This window comes from Cydia fagiglandana, chromosome 9, assembly GCF_963556715.1.
Source record: "Cydia fagiglandana chromosome 9, ilCydFagi1.1, whole genome shotgun sequence".
NCBI classification, from domain to species: domain Eukaryota; kingdom Metazoa; phylum Arthropoda; class Insecta; order Lepidoptera; family Tortricidae; genus Cydia; species Cydia fagiglandana.
Genome location: NC_085940.1, coordinates 6,799,256 through 6,821,662, shown reverse-complemented (window position 1 = coordinate 6,821,662; position 22,407 = coordinate 6,799,256). Strand labels below are relative to the sequence as shown.

General features: G+C 36.6%; 1 protein-coding gene across 1 annotated transcript; it reads left to right on the top strand.

Moving 5' to 3' along the window:
- The first annotated feature begins 220 nt into the window (after window positions 1-220).
- LOC134667749 (uncharacterized) lies at window positions 221-21,279 on the top strand. The gene is made up of 3 exons (XM_063525167.1): window positions 221-352; window positions 13,714-15,445; window positions 19,519-21,279. Exons 2-3 carry the CDS (start codon window positions 13,714-13,716, stop codon window positions 21,243-21,245), a joined length of 3,459 nt encoding a protein of 1,152 aa, XP_063381237.1. The 5' UTR covers window positions 221-352; the 3' UTR covers window positions 21,246-21,279.
- Window positions 21,280-22,407: the final 1,128 nt, after the last annotated feature.

Below are 22,407 nucleotides of genomic sequence, written 5' to 3'. Positions count from 1 at the left end.
ATGACTAAATTACAATTATTATTCAAACTAAGTACTGTTTCTTTAGTAGGTACTACTGTAGACTCTCCCGTCTACAGTAGTATCTACCTGCACCTACCTACCTACTTATATCTACACCCATCAACCACTGAAGTTTCAATTCAAGTGGGAGTTTCAGGCTGAAGCTCACGTCAGCTTTTTATCATCGCGTATATAAAAGGATGCGCCTACGCCGCTACAGCGAGTGTACAGCCAAGTCAGTTGAGAGGACACGGGCGGCGCGAGCGCGCGTGTCGAGTCAAACATCGAATGATAACGACTTTACAATCGATAAGATAGTGCTTGTGGATACATTGTGGGGAATTAGTGCAAGGTAAGGTGTTTTATTTGTTTATTTATTATAATTATTAGTGTGTTTATTTATTTTTTACTTAGGTAATAAAATTGTGCTTATGGTGCTTTTAGTGTTTGTACTGTATAAAAATGTAGTAAATTTATTAATTTGATTAATGTTTGCGTTAATGCTTGGATTACAAATAGATAAGACACTCTACATTTGTAATATACTTTCATAATCATATGTAGAATATTATGTATATGTATGTATGTTATTGATTGATTTAAATTTACTTTTTTATTAAAAAAATACCTGTTAAATTGTTACTTAAAATAACATTTTTTGACTGTTGTCTAAAAACGTCCTCTAAACATAAATTTTCCTTCATACATTTGACAAAATGACCAAAAAGCTTTAAACCGGTAATTAAAGGTTTTTTGACATAACGAGAGGCAGAAATAGAATGCTTTATGTTTTCGATAAACTAATTATCCGCCTAGATACATTTGTCGTGCTATTATAATGTTGCGGTAAGGTTGCCTATAAGTACTGGATTCTCGAACTAATTGTTTCAACAACGCTTTTTGCAGTCTTGTGGTCGTAATCAACTTCGGTAAGATAATCACGAAGATATTTGTGCCATAATCGTTTTTATAACATACACGCATAAGATTTATAATTGCTTGATCCGTCCGTCTTCTATTAATGTTTCGCATTAGTTGTGACACTTATTAAAAGACTATCTAACTACCTACCTGGATAGTTACACTTACGGAATATAATCTGAATCTGAATTATATTTACGGTTTTTTGTTTTAATAATATTGAAAATTGATTTGATTTCTGAACTTGGCTGTCACACTCGTTTTACTACATTTAGCTATCTAAGAGCCACTTGCACCGGGGTTAACCGGTTAAGCTTGAAGTTACCATTGTTATCAGTACAATTTTACACTGGCTTAATGGTTTAACCGGTTAACCCCGGGTTAGTGGAATGGTTCAAGGTTTTGAGCGTTTTGACCTACATCAAAATTCATATACTTAAGTTTTCCTCCGTATTGTTTTTTAACCTTTTTTGAGTTAAGTAAGTAGGTACTTACCTTTATTGGATTTAAAATTTGTATTATTGTTATTGTAAAGGTTAATCCGACCAATGTCAACCGAATTCATTTTTAACTCAGATGCAAAGAGGGGTGTTATTAGTTGAACACAAGGTAAGATAATAAATAATAAGTCGTAGCTCCCAAACGGATTGACCAATTTGAGTTGGTTTGAAAAGATGGTTCTCAGACAGATTTAATATTTGACTTTTCTTTAATATTTGATGTGTACCTATACTCTAGTTATGTAGGTATCAAAATAATTCAAATGAAGTGTTTTTCAATGTTTTCCTTGTTTTTACCATTCGGAATCAGGTGGCATTGTTAGTATTAAGCTAATTTACATTACTGAAATTAACATTTATTTCAGTTGAGGAGTTTCTTTTCAAAGCGGTTTATTTTTGTATGGGTTTCATAGAGATATAGGCCCTTTTGAAAATACACTCTTCGGTTAGCAGTTGTATAAATAAATGTGTGTTATTGAGCGTTCTTTTCACTATTTTCTGTGGTTTAAATGTAAATTCTAATTTTCGGCTTGTTTGTCTTATTATAGTTATTATCTTACACATAATACGAATATTCTTCATTTAAAATGTATACGAAAGCTTAGTAGATACTTAAGTTAAGCTTTCCTATGGAAATAAATATTTAACAATATAATTTTTTAAATCAGAAACTACAGTTCCGGCTCGATTCGGGAAATGAATTAGACACTCACTAGATATGAAATAGTAAAAATATGTGTCATTCCACTCCAAAAGGTACCTTATAGCGGCTGGCGCTGCGATTCGGGAAATGAATTAGGGAGTCACTGGATATGAAATAGTGAAGATATGTGACGTTTCACGGAAAAAGGTACCTTATGGTGGCCGGCGCTTACGTCGCATAGCGTCGCAATGATATTGGAGCGGCGTTAATAATAGCGTAAGCGCCAACCGCCATAAGGTACCTTTACCCGTGGGACGACACATATCTTTACTATATCGTATCTAATTAATCTCTAATTCATTTCCAGAATCGCGCCGTTCGGGAAAAAATAGTAAGAATTATAGCAAAATTAGAACATGCTACTTAAGTGCACGACCACGGATATTTCCTAACTTTTAGAACTATGCAAAAAAATATGGAGCAATAAAAAAACAAAAAACATTTCCTGACGACTTTAGGACGACAACAGCTCCTTAATCCCGTGGCCTCGGGTCTGCTAATGGATTAGTTTATTTGTTACCGAGTGTATTTAACGTCATAAAGTAGCTAATCTATTATTCGTGACTGGGCAATTAATATTGCCAGGCATATTAGAGATCCATTGAGGTGCGCGGAGGAACACGTTACTGTAGGCTAGCCGCCGAATGGAGACAGAATGCTGACTACCCCCTTATTCATAAACGTGCTACAAGCCTCAATTGGTTAATTTTCGTTTTATCCCTGTCTTACATATATATAAATCTAAATGTCAGATTAAGACAAACAAACGATGATTATAGCACGTTCATTAATAAGGGGATAAGATCTTTTCTAATAGAAATAATCAATGATTTCGAAAGTAAAGATAGGCCCCGTTCGTATAATTTCGAGCGAAAATTCTCGTTGGTGTGCCTGGGTGGAATGCTACAACGCGATTGGTTCATGAGTTCGCATCACGCGCACTGCAAAATGACACCGCTGAACTGGCACCATTCTTAGTGCCCGTAAGATCCGTCTTCACGCAGTAATATATAAGTCAATGGTAATAATAAAAATATATGGCCGATGTGGGTCAGTGTATTACATGTGGAATCATGGATGTGACTCGATCAAGGTGACATATTGGTCTTATTTTTATCACAAGAGGTTAGACAGGTTTAATTTATAGTTGGCAACGCAATTTACTGTCACTAAAAATATAGACAGAGAAAAATATTTATACAAAACTAATATTTAAAATTACCATTAAAAAAAGAGGCACTAAAAATCGTTTATTTTTAGCATCACTGATAGGCCAAGTTTTTTTTTACATCCTGACTAAAGTCCTGTGTTTAGCATAAATCGCCGAAGGCCAAGACTAGTTAGAATACTAGAATAGTAAGCAAATGTCAATTCACTACGCGTTTATAACATGACGGTCATGACGGGCTGCGAAGCGAAAACAATGCACATCAAATGGCAATTTTGTACGCACACAAACTAAAGCGTAATTAAGGAATACTCGGCCCGATTCGAACTCTAAGATACGTCAAAAATAAAGTTAGATCAAGAAAAGACTACCGTGATTTTTATAGCCCACGCAGTGCAAGAGTTATTTTGAAAACCAAACTTCTATGAAATTATGACGTGGACTATCGTGAGCTATCAAAATCGCTGCAGACTTTCCTTAGTCTAAATCTATTACGGTACGGATTGCTAGATATGGATTGCTAGATAGTGTCAACAGTGACATTTTAGTTTGAAGAAAAGTTTCTTTTGACACATCTAATCCATATTGTATCCAGCCGTAATATTTGACGTATCTTAAAGTTCGAATCGAGCAGACCAGCTTCTACCCGCAAAATCGTCTGAAAAACCATTCTACATATAAGGACATAGAAAGGGGGAAAACCGCGGGCCTCAAATTATATCTCCACATCAAATTTCATTTAAACCGGTTAAGCCATTTAAGTGTGAAGCTGTAACATGCAGTCAGAGATACTTTCGCGTTAATAAAAAAAAATGTACTTACCATCATATCCACAGCGCAGGCTTCGTCACATTACGGAAAGCGCACCCACCTTAAGGGGCCCACTGATTAACAGTCCGCCGGACGGTATCGGCCTGTCAGTTGTTCGGAACTGTCAAAATTTTGTTCTAACTGACAGGCCGATACCGTCCGGCGGACTGTTAATCAGTGGCCCCCTTTAGGTTTCGTCAAAAAAGTATGACAATATGTATTTCGCGTTTATAATATTACCTAGTAGAATTTCTTTCACAATATCATTATTTACATATTCCGAATTAGAATTCAAAGAATGTAGTAGAGCTAATATCAGATGAATTTTTCGCTTAGACTAAAATTGTAGGATTTGCTCCCGGGAAATACCAGAACCGAAAGAACCGAAATTTCCCAGTATTTTGAGCCAAGTAAAGTACTGGGACTTCAAAATAATAATCCTGGTAGGTACTTTGCGATTTAAATAATATAAAATAGTAGGTTGTTGAAATACTGATCGGTTTACGAGTATATTTACGGTAAATAAACTAATATCGCTAATCTCTCTAACTCCTAAGCGCTATTTGCACTATCCCACTAACTCGGAGTTGAGCAGTTTTAAACCGTGAAATGGTTTATGAAATGAAATGAAAATCTTTATTTCAGGCAACTAGTGGCCCATACATAAATACCTTAAAACTAGCATACATATTATAAAAATATATTTTAAAACTAAACACTACAAATCACATTATGGCTGCGATGCATTACGCAACCCCGCAGTGTCAGGGAGCCGGCCGCGGAACATGGTTTAAGACATTTATTATCTCATTAAGAATTTACAAAATTCACTTACATGAGATACACTTATAAAACAACACTTTTTTTAGGCTAAATTGCGTAAATAGCGTAAATTGTACTGGTAACCATGGTAACTCCAGGTTTTACCGGTTGACCCCGGGTTAGTGGGATGGTGCAAGTGGCCCTAAGAGGCTTGGTGGTTTAAAAAAGTTCTTTGAAGGTTCACTGAACATGCTTACCTATCTGATTATTAAGAAAGTTCCACGTTAAGTATTTACTTGATTTTTTTAGGGTTCCGTACCCAAAGGGTAAAACGGGACCCTATTACTAAGACTTCGCTGTCCGTCCGTCCGTCCGTCCGTCCGTCCGCCCGTCTGTCACCAGGCTGTATCTCACGAACCGTGATAGCTAGACAGTTGAAATTTTCACAGACGATGTATTTCTGTTGCCGCTATAACAACAAATACTAAAAACAGAATAAAATAAAGATTTAAATGGGGCTCTCATACAACAAACGTGATTTTTGACCAAAGTTAAGCAACGTCGGGAGTGGTCAGTACTTGGATGGGTGACCGTTTTTGTTTTTGTTTTTTTTTTGCATTATGGTACGGAACCCTTCGTGCGCGAGTCCGACTCGCACTTTCCCGGTTTTTTCCCTAGAGGTAGGCATCTAGGGCTATTTCACCCTCTACGACAACTCCACTCCACCTACTCCCTCATACCATAATTGATAGTAATGGTTATAATTTATCTTTAAAATATGAACATTTCTCGCCTGCTTAAAGATAAAGGTAGACAAATATCAATGATATTATATTAGATAAGGGGATTAACCGGAAATTTTGAGGAAAAGTATTTTCCTTGTGGCCTTCACGTAAAGCACATTTAAATCTAAATTATTATTGTCCAGTAACTATTGCCACTTTAAAAGATTATTTAGTTTCGAAATTGACAATTTTACAATTTAATATATAGGTACGAGTATATCCTTATATTATATACATATATTATTTGTAATTTTGTCATTTTAGTAATTAATATATATATATATATATTAATTGTAATTTTGTAATTTTCGTAACTAAATAATCTTTTAAAGTGCCAATAATTAGCTACTATATAAAAAAACAACTTAGATTTAAATGTGCTTTACGTGAAGGCCATAAGGAAAATATTTTTTCCTTAAAATTTCCGGTTAATATGTAGGTACAAATTTAATAAACGGGATACAGAATTAGATTTGGTATTTTAGTAATGTAGATTAGTATTTTCATCTAAGCTACTGCGGAGTCGCATACGTACCTATGTGGATTGTTTAAAAAAGTTCAAGAAATTTGATGAGATTGCCTCCGCAATAAGTATTTGAATATTTTAATAAACACCTTAGTATTTCAGGTAGTAACATAACTAGTTATAGGGCCGGTCTCTGTCATACTTATGCCTAATGCACTTGTGTCATACTCGTACAAGTGAACTGCTTGCGTCATAGGCTCATAGGCATTGCGGTTTTCCTCAAAAAAGCGCCTTTGCATTAAAATTACGTAGTTGACTTTATGTTCCTTTTTAGAGTGAAGGAAGTGACAGGAAGCTCTAAATATCTAAATTTAAATCTTTGCCTTAACTGATTGAAAAACGACTTATAACAATACTTAAAAGGAGTCTACATCCAGATATGAATTATTTAATTCCTGCAACGGGAAAATCTTATTTATTATACAGTACAATACAATAATTGCACGGATACCAGTGTTGATGATATGATGATATGATACATAGTTATCTCAGCAAAGTGATACAATTAAAGTGGATATTTTACAAATAATTGCTACGATTTTGATGAGGATATACAGATCAGATCAGACAGCCATAATCATTTATTCAATATAACAAGATGTTATAGGAATGGGGTTCTCTAGGCTGAAATAGAATGCACCACTCTAAAGAGGCCCACAGAGGCCAAATTCGACACGTACAACTGTCAGATTTCGCATCCACGTCAAATCAACAGTTGATTTTATTGCATACTGAGTGTTGATTCCATCAACGGTGGAAAATATCATTTGGTACAACCAAAACTCAACTCTAAACTAAGCGTGGTTCGGTTTGGTTTGCTTGTCACCCTAACTGTGGATTGTTAATGTCAAATTTTGACATTGTACGTATTCGAGAACTTATGATTTTTCCCACATCAACGGGAGATCAACACGATACGTCAAACGTCGCTTGTCGAATAGGGGTCCAGTTTACTAGTTCGCCGGACGATATCAGCCTGTCACTGTCAGTTAATCGCAAAGGTGACGGTCCCGAACAACTGACAGGCTGATTTCATCCGGCGAACTGGTAATCCGTGGGCTCCTTAAAGATTCGTATAGCACCTAAGGTATGGATTACATAAACTCAAACATTTAATTTACCAAAAAGGCCACAAGGGCACTTTTACACGTCAACACACACAATACGTTTACAAGCAATAAAAATAAATCACCAAAAAATATAAAATACAATCCTTACATTATAAATATCAATGATATTAAGTATACATGTGATTACTTAAAGATGTAGACAGTCTGAACAGTTGTGAACGCACTACAAAACAACACTTTTTATGGCCACATTACTTATAAATGTTAGGTACATTACAGAATGTGAAAACTATGTGCTGCCAGGGCCCTAGGATAACAATACTACGTCATAAACTGAAATATATGTATGTACATATTATATAGGTACTAAAAATAAGAATAATCTTTATTGCACTGACAAAATATTAAATTACATAAATTACTATAAGATATAAATAGGAATATAAAACTAAAACTAACTACAATTAAAATAACTAAAACTAAAAATTAAAAATACCTATCAAAATTACTAGGTTCCAAAGAAAAAGTGACCAAGTCGGAGAAATCATCGTCTCTTTGCGGATGTTATATATCTTAGCCCACTGCCACTATCACGGCGGAATCGGTTTCATATCTAAAGAGGCCCACTGATGAACAGTCCGCCGGACGGTATCGGCCTGTCAGTTGTTCGGAATTGCCAAATTTTTGTTATAACTGACAGACCGATACCGTGCGGCCGGACTGTTAATCAGTGGGCCACTTAAATATATGCAATTGAGAGGTTATCTACCGATTGCGATTCGATCGCCGATAAGAAGTTGTTTATTCCATTTTTCACTGTTTCTTGTGAATAACATCAGGCCTTCAATATGTACTTGACAGCTATCTCGAGAGCATTATCACTATCAATGGAGTTTGCTTGAGGCTTATCATTGTTAGCACGGGCGAATTATCTGTCGAGTAGTTCTAAATGGAACAACAATTGACTTACCTATGTATTTACATTTCGTGACAAATAGTAATAGTAAATTTGGCTTAGAGATCGGTTAGAATTAGTTAGTTAGTTATAATATCGCTACATTAATTTAAATTAAACTAAATTTCTGCACAGCTGAGTAAAACTGTGACGGCCCACGGGTAAAGGTACCTTATGGCGGTTGGCGCTTACGCCAACATACAAAATAGGATAGATATTTGCTGAGGATCGAACAGATTTACCCGGAAACCAGGCTTATTCAAAATCTTTACAAGCGTCAATTAGTTTTTATCTTTTGCCCCTTTCTTACGAAGCATTTTTGTCCATGCTGAAGTGAGGGTCTCCGAACTCCGAAGACTAATAAAATGTATGAGTTTTACTTATTTTCGTATAAAATTATCTCCATTTCCTCTCATCCATCACTTAAGGGACGTAATTGAAAAGCAATTTAATAATAATACAATAGGTGCTTATGATACCATTGTTATACATATATGAAGCGAATGACGCTGAGTCGTTTAATGTTACGAGGGTTGACTTAAAAATGCTCATAATAGTACGTTGTGTTGCAAATGTGCTACGTTGCTCATTACACACGAGGCTATATACTATTGTTATTATTGCTTCTTCCTTGCCGTATCCGGCAATGGCGACTCCATCAACAATTTTTATCCGGATTATGAAATGCCCTTATGTGGCTCGCAAAACCAAACTTATTGTTATTAAGAAAGCCGATGTGTGTAAAATGACCAATGCACACGCGTTTCATACGACGTTTTTCAACACACTTGCGAGGAAGAAAAAAAAACTTTCATAAATCATTTTATAAATGAAATATTAATTGTTAAAACAGTTAGTACCAAAAATATATTTTAACTAAATAATTGTAAAAATGTCGCAAAATATTTTACGTATACCTACTGACGTTACAAGTCAAACAGTTAAGGCATTATTTGTAATAAACACCTGGTACTATGTAAGATGAGGCCCGAAAATTGTTACTTAAGAGCTATTATTTGCTTTTTGCGGATCGTGGCAGATTTTGCAAAAAGTGTCCCGCTTTTACCAATTTTATTTTTGTGTTGTGAATTCCACTGCCGTAACTAAAAACTGTATTTCACTAAAAGATACGACATTTTGGTTTAGCATGCTAGAATTAACTGAATGCTTTCTAGATTTCAATGAACTTCACTGTCGATAAAAACTCGACTCTAACATTTTTACGTAACACTATAAAAAGTGTTTTAGAAACTTTATCAATTGATAAACAAGAAACAAGATGAAATAGATTATATTAAATTAGCCGTAGTTCGTTTTTTGAGTATTAGAAATAAGGTAAACAATCTTAATTGGAAAACACGTTTTAAAAATAAATTACGGCAAATATGTAACACTTATGAATCTAATACGATATTCTTTTGCTTTCATAAGTGGGAGGACATGTCAAGATCCCTTACCTTCTTTCTAATGCTAAAAAAAAGAACTACGAGTATAGGCAGTGTACTTACGCGTACCTACCCATTTTTCCCCTAATATATTCCTATATCTAATCGAATTCCTTATTTCCTATTCGTTTTCATTTCGAGTATTAATTACTTCATTTAGTTCAATGGGTTCTACTCGCATTGGGAAAAATTGCAAATAAATTTTCACTCTTCACACTCTGATAGCATTTTCTTTTTTTCACGGTAATAATTTCTTCAATTTATGGCGTTTTCTCCATAAAACGGACGGACAAAAAAAATCAGATAAAATTTCTCCAAAATAAAATGATGAGTATAAATCACTTAATGCTTTTCTAGAAATAAGCAATCGTATTAAGAGACGTACTAAACGACTAAGAAAGATTAAGTGGCAATAAAGACCCAAAGAAAGCAAAGATATTGGGGAAAATGTGTATTTAGTACCTACATAGTTATTAATATTAAATAAAATCCGATAGTATTTTATAATGCTCCCATAATCTGAAAAACGACAAGCAATCGGATCCAAAACACGATCGGTTGCGCTCGAGTGGGTCTGGCCGTGGTTTTTTACGCAAAACCAAACGGAAAAACCGGCGCGAGTAAAAAGTCTCTCTTAACCACCTCTTAACCATCTGATACTAATGATACAATATATTATTCTGATTCTGTTTGTTTATTACAACAATTTGCTAGAGATGAGTGAGAAGCCTTAGGCGGTCGCGGGAGGCCCAAGACAACATGGATAGGTCTTGTAAAAAAGAACCTTAAAGAAAAAAGAATACCACCAGAGACGACCCAGGACAAACGCTCCTGGCGACGCCATATAAGGAGAGCCGACCCCAAGTAAATGGGATAAGGATAGGAAGAAGAAGATTATGTTTGTTTATTACTACCCGACCCGATAGTGGTGAAATGTAAATTTTGATTGCTTTTTAAAACGCTTGAATGCAAAACACGAAATCCGTAACAACTCTTTTCTGCTCAGTGGTAAAGCCTCAATTGAGCCTTACGTCATCGTCTATAATTTTATTGATTCCATTGTTTAAAGAATTTAAGGCCTTGAAGTAGGTAAGTAGGTAAATAACTTTATTGTGCACCGTAAAGTAAAAAGAAAATATACAGTGTGCCGTCCATTATGGGACTTACAGGGTTCAAGTCTACTCCCTAAACTGAGCTACTTTTGTTATGGGACAAAAAATGTTTTGGCAAGTTCAGATGTCGATGTTTCCTATGGGAGAGAAATTCTTTTTCGAAGATTGGTGCCATAGAATGCTATACGGCACGCTGTAAAAAACACCAAGATCACACATTCCAGGGTTACCCACTGGAATCAAAAAGTAGACGAATGAAGAATTGAAGACATTAAGTAGTTGTGTATAGTAAATAAAAATATCTTTAAATCCATTTAATCTGTTAAGTTACAATGACCTGGAACATCATATTCGACCTTAAACGATTTATGGTGGTAAAATATTCAAATTGTCGTCTAATCACTGGGACTTAATTAACTCACGCAGCGACTCGACTGAGCTAGCATAACTTGATCCGTGGCTTCCTAGCTAGCATGTCTAATCAGGTGTCAGACTTATACTGGATCTTGTGAAGCGACCCTGGCATTGGTAGATGAGCGAGGTCTTTACTCGGGCTGCTTTATTGAGGCTGCTTCATTATTGTTATCTAAGTAGGCCGTCATGAATTATCTACGAGGAATAATTATAAAAAAAGTTGTCATGAAATAATAGAATTTGCAGCAGCTCTACAAAAGCCGATGCAAGACTTTTTATTAACTCATTGCAGCTTTCGGCTTATAAAGAGTTGGATATGTAGCACAAGAATAGGTATAGTAATATAATATTATCATTTAAAAATCTAATATCGGTTTCAGGGAACTAGACGTCAGAATACCGCTTGTACAGTAAACGCCGTAATCTGAGGAAGATTGATTTAAATATATCTCTACTATACTAGAAGCCTAATAGTAGACTAATCGCCATAATATTACTTAACCTCATGACATAGACGTGATAACAGATTAGGGTCATTCGGCGTTAGGCTTACGCAAAATATCCGAACTGGTGCATTTTATATAACAAATAATGTTACCAATACTTCAGATATAAATAAACATTTAAAAACTTATAGTATAGGTTGTAGACAATCTACATTAGCGAATCGTGCAACTCTAAAAATAATCTTTTGGAATATTAAATAAAGTTCAAATTCAAATATCAGTATTTAGGGTGATGCGATCTTGCGAAAGTCACCTTTCCAAATGTCTAGGAAGCCGCCTGATTTAAACTGCAACAACAACTCTTCATACTGCTGACTCTGGGAAATTGAATCTTATGCTTCTACGATAGGTAGGGTTGTAAATGAAAGGAAGCAGTATGAATCTCTTTTCCAACGTGTCGCAAGAGATGGCGCCTACCAATCTTGATTCTGTCATTACCATTAGATTAATTGATACGTACTATTGGTCATTCATGTTTACGGGGATATAGATACTCAATTACAAAATGGCTTATGTAAGCTTGAGTTTAAAAATAAACATATTGTTCCAATAACATTGCTCTGAATGAAACAACATTAGGTATGCATAATGTTGCTTCATTACTTTCAGCCAATTTGCCACGCGATAACGAATTTGAATAGAGTAATAAATAAATGTCCTTCATTTTTCGATGCATAATGTACCCATGTAATGTACAATACATAGATATTGAAGAAATAAACATAAAGTAGTAATCTTTTAAAAATCACCAAATAAACCTACCAATATTTAAATTCCGAATACGACCGAACGGGTTAATTAGCATTTTGGCTAAAACAAAAAAAAAACGGCAAACAGGTCAAGGCGGGCGAAAAAAGAAAAAAGATGCACGCTAACAACATATCAATGATATCACTAGGTGGTTGGGTCACGGTCAATTTTGTTTACCTTTTTGTATACAAACTTACAGTGTTTCTTGACGGGTTTTAATTTTACTACAATGGTAATTTAGGCTAATGATATATATTATTACAGAGTCTATGATATATATTATGTCAGAGCATATGTAAATTAAATAAGCATTTCAATTAACCTCAAAGGCGTCCGTCGTTGACAATACTGTCGTGAGTTGTTGTATCTTGTACCCATATCGCCTGAACGCAGCTTTTATTCTATAAAAATATTAGATCCTATCGAACGTAATTCAAAGTAGGGGACGGGAAAATGCCTGGTACTTACTTAATACCGGTTTGAGAGCTTACACGATTGAAAATCTATAGGTATAAAATAAACAGAACTCTGTTCTTAAGCATACCTACACTTCCAATTTCCAACGTCGTTGAGTGACATGAACGATTATGGTGATTACTTTATCTTATAATAGTATGTACATTTTAATTCCGTAAACCATTTGTGGTTGTCATTTTCCCACATTTGATTTTGTAATCGTTTTTAAACAAGCGCAAACTACCAAGGCAACCCTATACCATTGTATTTGCAATAAAATTACCATCATTTTGATGTATAATTCAAGCGTCAGACAGATGAGTGCAATTATCGATATAAACTCACCTCTTTAAACACGGCAACCACATAATAGTGACCGGAAAAAGATAGGCAACCTAGTTGATTTATGTTGTACAAGTTGCATACTTTCCATTTAAACTTATTTCGTTCGTGAGACAAATCGGTGAAATTTGCCGTAAAAAGTTTTTTTTCGAAAAATTATTAAAAATAGCCTTGACCATATTTCTTTAGGCAACCCAATTTATTTATGTTCTGGAACATATTTTCTTTCATATTTTCATAGTTTCATCCGTCAGACAGATTGGTGAAGGTCGACCATATATGTGGGATCTCCTACTATTAATTCTGTGAAAATCTTTGAGACCAATTAGTAATTTTAATAAAAGTTTGAATCATTAAGACTTCCAACATAATTATTCTAACTGTATCTAATTCATTGCCTACATTAATTGCTTATTTAACATAGAAAACCGATTATAAGTGTCCAACTGCTTAGTATTTTAATTCACAGTTTTTCTTTTTTTTTACAGATGTGGCGTGTTCTCCTAATAGCAGTTGCGGCCGTTACAGCCCTTGCTGCGGACTTGCCGCCAAGCTGTGACAGCAAAGTGTACTGCCATAGCGACCTCCTCCATCATGTGATGATGAAGCGCGTCTATGAAGACTCCAAGACTTTCGTTGATCTCCCAATGAAACATGATCCAGATACCATCCTCGCAGCATTCGACAAGCTTTTAAACGAGACAAACGACCCCTCCAGAGAACAGGTTAAAACGTTCGTTGAAGAACACTTCGATAGCGAAGATGAACTCGAGGAGTGGTCTCCGCCGGATTATTCTAAGAATCCCGGTTTCCTCACTAGAATCCGCGACGAAAAACTCAGGACGTTTGCCAAAAATATCAATGATATTTGGCCGACTCTGGGTAGAAAAGTAAAGCCCGTTGTATTTGAAAAACCAGACCACCACAGTCTCATTCCGATTTCGCACGGATTTATCATACCTGGCGGGAGATTCAAGGAGATATACTACTGGGACACATATTGGATCATTGAAGGTCTCCTCATTTGTGGAATGCGGGATACTGCTCGGGGAATGATCGAGAATCTTATTGAGCTGTTGACAAAGTTGGGTCACATTCCTAACGGAAGCCGAGTATACTATAATGAGCGCAGTCAGCCACCTCTTCTCACAGCCATGGTCTCTCTGTACTATAGAGAAACGAAAGACATAAAATTCTTAATGGACAATATTGGACACCTGGAGAAAGAATTGGAATATTGGAGGCAGACGCAATTCGTGACATTCCAGAAGAACGGCCGGTCTCACACTTTGCTTAGGTATTTTGCCCCGAGTGAAGGCCCTCGGCCAGAATCCTACTACGAAGATTATGAGGCTGCCCATAATTTAAGTAGTGATCCGGCCCGACAGCAGGAATTCTACAGCGATATCAAGAGCGCTGCCGAAAGCGGGTGGGACTTCTCTTCCCGTTGGTTTATCGACGATAAAGGGGATAATACGGGGCGCCTCCAAAACATCCATACGAGAGACATTATCCCCGTGGACTTGAACTCTATATATGCCAATGCTCTTCAAAATGTAGCGACATTCCAATTGTATCTAGGAAACCTTGTCAAGGCCGCTGAATATGCTTACCGCGCCAGGCAATTAAGGAATTCAATCGAGCAAACTTTATGGGACGATCAAGATGGTATCTGGTACGACTACGATATACTTGACAATAAGTTTAGAAAGTACTTCTATCCTAGTAACCTGTCTCCGCTTTGGATGGGAGCTGTCGAGAAAAGCCGAGTTAGGCAGAAATCGGCCCGTGTTTTAAAGTATTTGAAGTTGTCTCATGGACTGGACTTCCCTGGAGGTATTCCCACTTCGTTGATCCAAAGTGGTCAGCAGTGGGACTTCCCTAACGCGTGGCCGCCTCTCATCAGTATCGTTGTTAACGCACTTGAGGCCTCCGGAAATCAGCAATCGAGGAGAACGGCCTTCCAAGTAGCTCAGACCTGGGTACGCGCGTGTTTACAGGGATTCAATGAAAATAAGCAGATGTTTGAGAAATATGACGCGGAAACTCCAGGGAAATTTGGAGGAGGTGGGGAGTATAAAGTGCAGGAAGGATTCGGATGGTCCAACGGTGTTGTGCTGGAATTCTTGAACAAATATGGCAGCATTTTAACTGCTGACGATTCCGCTTTTTTGGGTCTGGACCCCGCTGACGACCGTTTCTCGGAGATTGCCAGCCAGAGTTGATGAAAATGAACTATAACCACTCAACCGTCCGGCCCGCGAGACTGTTTTCCTGTCAACCGTCCGGGTTTTTTTAGGGGATCACGCCCCGCGCAGCGCATTCACAACTTTCTACAAAAATTATAACTACACTGCTATCAAAATTTTTTTAGAGCTTACTGTTTAGTTAGGCTACGTTGTCGCATCAAGAGAATTAGTAAATAATGCCGAAATATTCCGTTAGATGGCTTTGAAATCAATTCTTACTTCCACCCCTTTGGATAGTAAGGTTCCCGCGGACGGTTAAGAGCATATTTTTTTCGGATACTATGCTATCGTCGGACGGTCAATGGATAAGATGACTAACAGTAGATTGAAAGGATATATTTTAGAGCAGAATTTAATCTACCATGTGCAATCGATTTCAATAGTCACACATCTGAAGTGCGTTTTTTTATGAATATAAAAAATGCATCGCAAAATAGAAGCAGCATTTTAACTATGATTAGGCATTGCATTATCGGTGGGTATACTAAGATTTTTTTTGTATCAGGTATTTATTTATTTGTACTAATCTTGAATGTTATACTTGGTCAAGCAAATCTTGTCAGTAGAAAAAGGCGCGAAATAAAATTTTCTATGAGACGATAATCCTTCGCGCCTACATTTTTTTAAATTTGCCGCCTTTTTCTACTGACAAAATTTGCTTGACCAAGTATATTTCAAGATTAGGCTAAAAGCCTATGGACAAAACTTCAAAAGTTTTGATCAGAATAATCAGTGATATAATAGTAGTATTACAATATTGAAAACAAAAACTGTATATTTTTTTATAGATAGGACCTTAAATTAAAATCCTAATTTACGTGAAGTTACCTCAACATACGCTTACTTGTAGGTAAGTATAATAAAATAAAACGATTACTTAAATGATTAATATAGTTTTCTAAAGTACATACTATACGTTACAAGATTTTCAGTAAGTAGGTACCATGTAGTTTCGTATTTAATATCTATGGTGTACTATGAACCTATATGTTTTTGAATAGATAAGGTGTTAACAAAATAATGTGATAATAACATTTATTAAGCATTTCTTGTTATTTTTTGTTATAAGGCATTTACTTAAGTAATTCGGTACGTTACATACGAATACTTGTATTTCATAAAAGTTGACATAAATCGTTATTAATTAAAGTAGATAGGTATACGAAAACGGTTTCCAAACGTTTAATTAAGAGCAATTTATTAAAATATTATTATAAATATTCTATCCTACTTGCGCTACTTACAAATACGTCGAAAATATGCAAATAATCTATTTTAGCACTATTTTAAACTTCTAAAATGTAAATGGATACACCATTTACATTTTAAATCAATTTTTTTTGTGGTCCAATTTTTTTGTAACAGGATAGGAAAGGTTTTTTCTTTAGCTTGTACTTTTTGCTGGACGATATTTTTTTTTTCGTAGAATTAGAATTCGATATTAGTCAGTTTTTAATGTACAATCAGGTATTTATTACAATGGTATAAAAAATTGACTCAAGTCTTATGTTACCTACTGTATGTAAAATAATTACTTATTCTGATATTTTTATTTATAGATGTATTAACTGTTCCTACCATATCCTACGTAAACTAAATAGCTATATGTATGTTTTATTCGTTGTATAAATTTTGAAAGCAGTATATTTTATTATTGTATTAGTTGTAAGAATATTATTATTAACATACCCCGGGGTTTTGGGTGCAGGAATGTTTTTAATTAGCCAAATAATAGGTAAACACTTTCAAAACAGTAACTTTTTAACATTTCTAAGCACATTTGTAGCTTACTGCCTTTTTTTAATTAAGATCCCCTCAACGTGCACACTAGCGCCACAGCTAAATAATCGTGATTATTTAAATTTAACGAAAGATATTGAAAAAAGGGGGCCGCTACGTACTCTATTGTGTATTTAAGTACCTTTTGAATACATCGAACTAGTTTTTATGTTGCTGGTTTCGTCGATCTAGGAACTCAAAACAAAAACGGCCGTTTTACTTTGGACGCATAGATTGACGAATCCAGCAACATAAAAACTAGTCTGATGTATTCAAAAGGTACTTAAATATACAATACAATACATAGCGGCCCCCTTTTTTCAATATCTTTCGTCAAATTTAAATAATCACGATTATTTAGCTGTGGCGCTAGTGTGCACGTTGAAGGGCTCTTAATAGTTTGATATTATTTTTGATAACCAGGTATTTTACAATAAACTACCTAAGTAGATAATAAATTCACGAAATCATTAAGGCACACAAAACCTCGGGGTGTGATGTGTGATTATTAATTAATCTTTAAATAGTGTTTGAAAATAAAAGGCTGTGTCTTTACATTGTTTTTTATTTATTTTATATTACCACTGTCGTGAATTTTGTTCATTGACTGAGCGAACGCAAATGTCTCCGTTAAAGCTTGTGAAAAAATGGTTTCATATGTCTGTCCGATTGGTTCCTATAGGTACTTAGGTACACAGGTCGAATTTCTTAACCGATTCTCGTAAAATTCGGTGTGCAGATTCTAGATGATTTTTGTCAATTCAGTATCTATCGGGATTTTTTAAAGGTGGTAGTCATAGAGATTTGCGAGGTCGCAGAGGTCATACTGGTTTCATATTTGAGGAACTTGAATTTAAAGGCGTAGTTAGGCCTGTGATCCGCCGTTTAAACTGTATCGATTAACCTTAGTTTTTGTCGGTGTTATAGAATAACATCAAACGCCTAGTACAACTTTTGGAGCAATATTCATTTGAAGATTTTTTATTTAAACACTTTATTGTAGGATGTTGTATTAAGGATATAGAGTTTCGGCAGCCTGTCTTACCCCATGACCTCAGACATATAAGCATAAACATTTGGACAAGTGTAAGCCGTTTCGTTTCGTACCATCCACCATACAAATTTTCACAAAGTTTTCGACACCCTAAGTATTCTATCGCGTTTTTTAGGGTTTTTCTTCTTTATTAAGGCTTTAAAACTGCCCAGAGGGTAGGTAGAGACCCACAGGTTGAACAACATTGGGGTTAACAATTTCTTATATAGGACTATACATATATTTTTGTTTGCCGAGGTAAGTCTTGTGATTCTCGCAGTAATTGTTTGCTTCATTCTGTACTTAGGTGTGTCCCCAATAAATAACCAAGGCCAGGTGCTTATATAATTACGTGAATCTGCAATATAATTTTATTGGAGTCTAAGTAAAATACATTTACCCTTCATAAAACTCAATCTGAATCTAAATGCCAAGAAGCATTAAGCTACGTACTTATTAGTATTGCAGGAACAAGTTGACTAGCTATTCGTTGTATCCATGAAATATAAACACGGAAAATTAATCAATCCAATATCAATCAGCTGATAACGTACTAGTGCGTGACGCAATCATTACACTATCAATAGCAAACTTAAAAATAGTCACGACATTCGAACCACGCTCTTTTTCGTTAGATAATAGCGAATTTGTTAAGTGCAAATATATATAAATTTGTAAAGTTACTCGATGTTCAGGCTTTGAGCAAACGTCACTAAATAATAACACAGTGTAGTGCAAGTATAGTGTAGTGCGATAAAACAAAACGTAGTGCGTTCATCTCATCATATTATCCGTAAATTTATAAATATAAGGCTTAATCATATGGTTAGATATTCGACTATTGAACTTCTTACCATAAAGTTTAATTTAAATTGCCGGGCTGACGAACAATAAGATACGTAGTATAAATATACTATGCGAAGGACGAGGTTAGACGGAGTGATCGAGTTTGTTATGACTTTACGTCAGTTTGACAGTCTCCGTCGTGGAGATAGTACACGCGCTATCTTCTAAAATGCGACCTAATTACATAAAATCGTCAGTGAAAGTGCTCCAGTTCTTCGTTACGTCAGACGGGATGGTGGATTCCAGGGATTAGCGAGAAGTGATCGAGTCGGTCATGGCTCTCGGCCGGTTAGGAGCGGTCGCGGCCCGGAAGCCAGTCGTCCCGCGCCCGTCGACACACGCTCGCCGCTCGTACGTTATGTTTACCGCGCGTAAAAAATAAATAAAAATGCTTACGCTACGGCTGCCGCTATACCCAGTACTGGGCTTGCTCAATGCCTACTCGCAGGCGTTCGTCCCTTCCTGCAACTCTTCCATCTACTGCACCGGCGAAATGCTACACCGCATCCAGCTCGCCAGGATTTTCCCGGACTCAAAAACTTTCGTTGACATGAAGCTATTGTTTTCTACGAACGACACGTTGGCAGATTTTGCTCAGCTGATGCACGACACACATCGGAACCCTTCGCGTGAACAGCTTACTAAGTTCGTCGGAAAGCATTTCGAGCCAGGAAACGAACTGGAAAATTGGATGCCTCCTGACTTCAACCCATCGCCGCCTATACTAGATAGAATAATAGATCCGAAACTTAAAGTGTTTGCTAAAAATGTGATTGCCATTTGGGCGACATTGGGACGGAAAGTAAAACCTGTTGTTCATCAGCATCCTGACCGGTACAGCTTAATCTCAGTTCCTAATGGATTCATCGCACCTGGAGGTCGTTTTAAGGAGTTATACTACTGGGACTCTTACTGGATCGTGCGTGGACTTCTACTTAGTGATATGGCAGAAACTGCCAGAGGTATGGTAGAAAATCTTCTGTATTTAGTTGACAAGTTTGGGTACATTCCAAACGGCAGTCGCATCTATTACTTAGGTAGAAGCCAGCCCCCTCTACTTACGGCTATGGTTGCAGATTACTATGCTGTTTCGGAAGATCTCGCGTGGTTGAAGCGTCATATCCGTACTGTTGAAAATGAATTACAATACTGGTTGAATACAAAGAAAGTGACAGTGGAAATAAACGGCGACCAATATGTGCTCCTTCGATACTATTCCGATGAGGATGCCAAAGGCCCGCGACCAGAGTCGTATTACGAAGACTATACTACTTCCCAGTTTTTACACTCAGAGGATTTGCGCCAGCAATTTTATAAAGAGATGAGGAGCGCGGCTGAAAGTGGTTGGGATTTTTCCACTCGCTGGTTCGTGACTGCTAGCTCAGATCCCGTCGGAAACCTGACTGATGTTCATGCCTCGCGCATTCTGCCGGTCGACCTAAACTCTATCTTTGCTGGGGCTCTTCAACTCGCTGGTGACTTGAGAGTCCTGCTCAACGACCGCCGAGAGGCGCAAAAGTGGTACAGCCTCGCTAAATACTGGAGAAGGTCGATTGAGAATGTGCTGTGGGATACTTCCGACGGGACATGGTATGACTACGATTCTATGGCCAGAGCAAGAAGGAAACATTTTTATCCAAGCTGTGCTACGCCTTTGTGGGCGGGAGCGGTGGAGAAAGAAGATGCTCCAAAATACGCTGCGCGTTTAGTAAGGTATTTGCATTCATCCGGAGGGCTCGATTTTCCTGGAGGAATCCCATCATCTCTTCTCCATTCTGGCGAGCAGTGGGACTATCCAAACGCATGGGCTCCAATGCAAAGCATACTTATAGGAGGGCTTGACAAAAGCGGTCACGAAGAAGCTCGAAAGTTAGCGAAAGAACAAGCCAGGCTTTGGATCCGCTCGAACTACTTAGGGTACAACAGGTACACCAAGATGTTTGAGAAATATAGTGCGGTCCAGCCGGGATATCCAGGGGATGGTGGGGAATATGGGGTGCAGGATGGTTTTGGGTGGACGAATGGGGTAATTTTAGAATTATTAGCAAATTACAGAGACGAGTTGCTTGATGAAAGTGCGGGAACTTCACTACCGTACGTGCGGCAAGTGTAAATTGGACTTTATAACTTCATATGTAACTTTGTAAATACTAAATACAATTATATCATATCAGAATCGCGTATATGATCAATGGCCTTTAACTTAGATAAATAAATTACTGAAATGAAATAAAGAACAAAGAGGAATTGATAGTACGAATTATTTAAATGGTTGAGATATAAATTATCGTTGAACGCGGAAGGAAGTGATACATATTATTTATACATGCCTATTTGTAACTATTTATAGTAGTGAATGTAATGTGATATACAGTCGCTGTGGATCGCGTGTACCTAGTTGTTGTACTTAATTATAAGTAGGTAATTAAAGAACTGAGCAACGTGATTAACCTACTCAGAGTTTTATTATTTTCCTCCCAACTCAATTGGTCGGTAACTTAACTGCTTTTAACGTTAATGTCTTAAACAATTAAATAGCAAATACGATTTAGGTAACTATTTTAATACTTAACATTTTAGCATGAGTAATATTGATAGCGCTTAATGTGTGCATGAGGTTAACAAGTAGATACGAGTAGAAAGCATGATAGTTCAAATCCCGGCTCACATTCTTCCAAACTTTTCTTAGAATTTATGTGATAACCTTTGAAACTAACAAGTTGTTTTTCATTGACGCTCTCTCAGGGTATTTCGTTAAGATGCAGCCGGGAAAGCGAAAGGGAAAGAGAGGAGGGATTCTTATAGAGATACATTCCTCCCGTAGGTACAACTTCCCTATCTGACTGTAGATTAAACAAAAGTGTCTAATTCTCCTTTATTTATATATATTTGGCTTTGTTCGGATTTTTTAGAGGGTGCCTCAGGCGTCAGGTCAGGCATAAACCGCCCAACCTTGTATAAAGGTTTTATACCATGAAGGCACCGCACAGAAGCGGGGACCAACAGAATGCCAGTGGCCGTAGCAGAATGGCTGGAGGCCTTTAATCATTACCCGCTATACTGCATCCGCCTCATATATACCTGTATTGTACCATCAGCCGTAAATGTGCATGGCGAATTTATCCATGAATTCATTCATAATGTCTTCATGCAGTTTCGAAGCTCACTGTGGGTACAATTGACCTCGATTGACCATAATCAGGAGTACCTAACATAACTTACTCGCAGAAAACTTATTCTGGTAGAGATCGAATCACTAAAGTCGTCATAGGCGT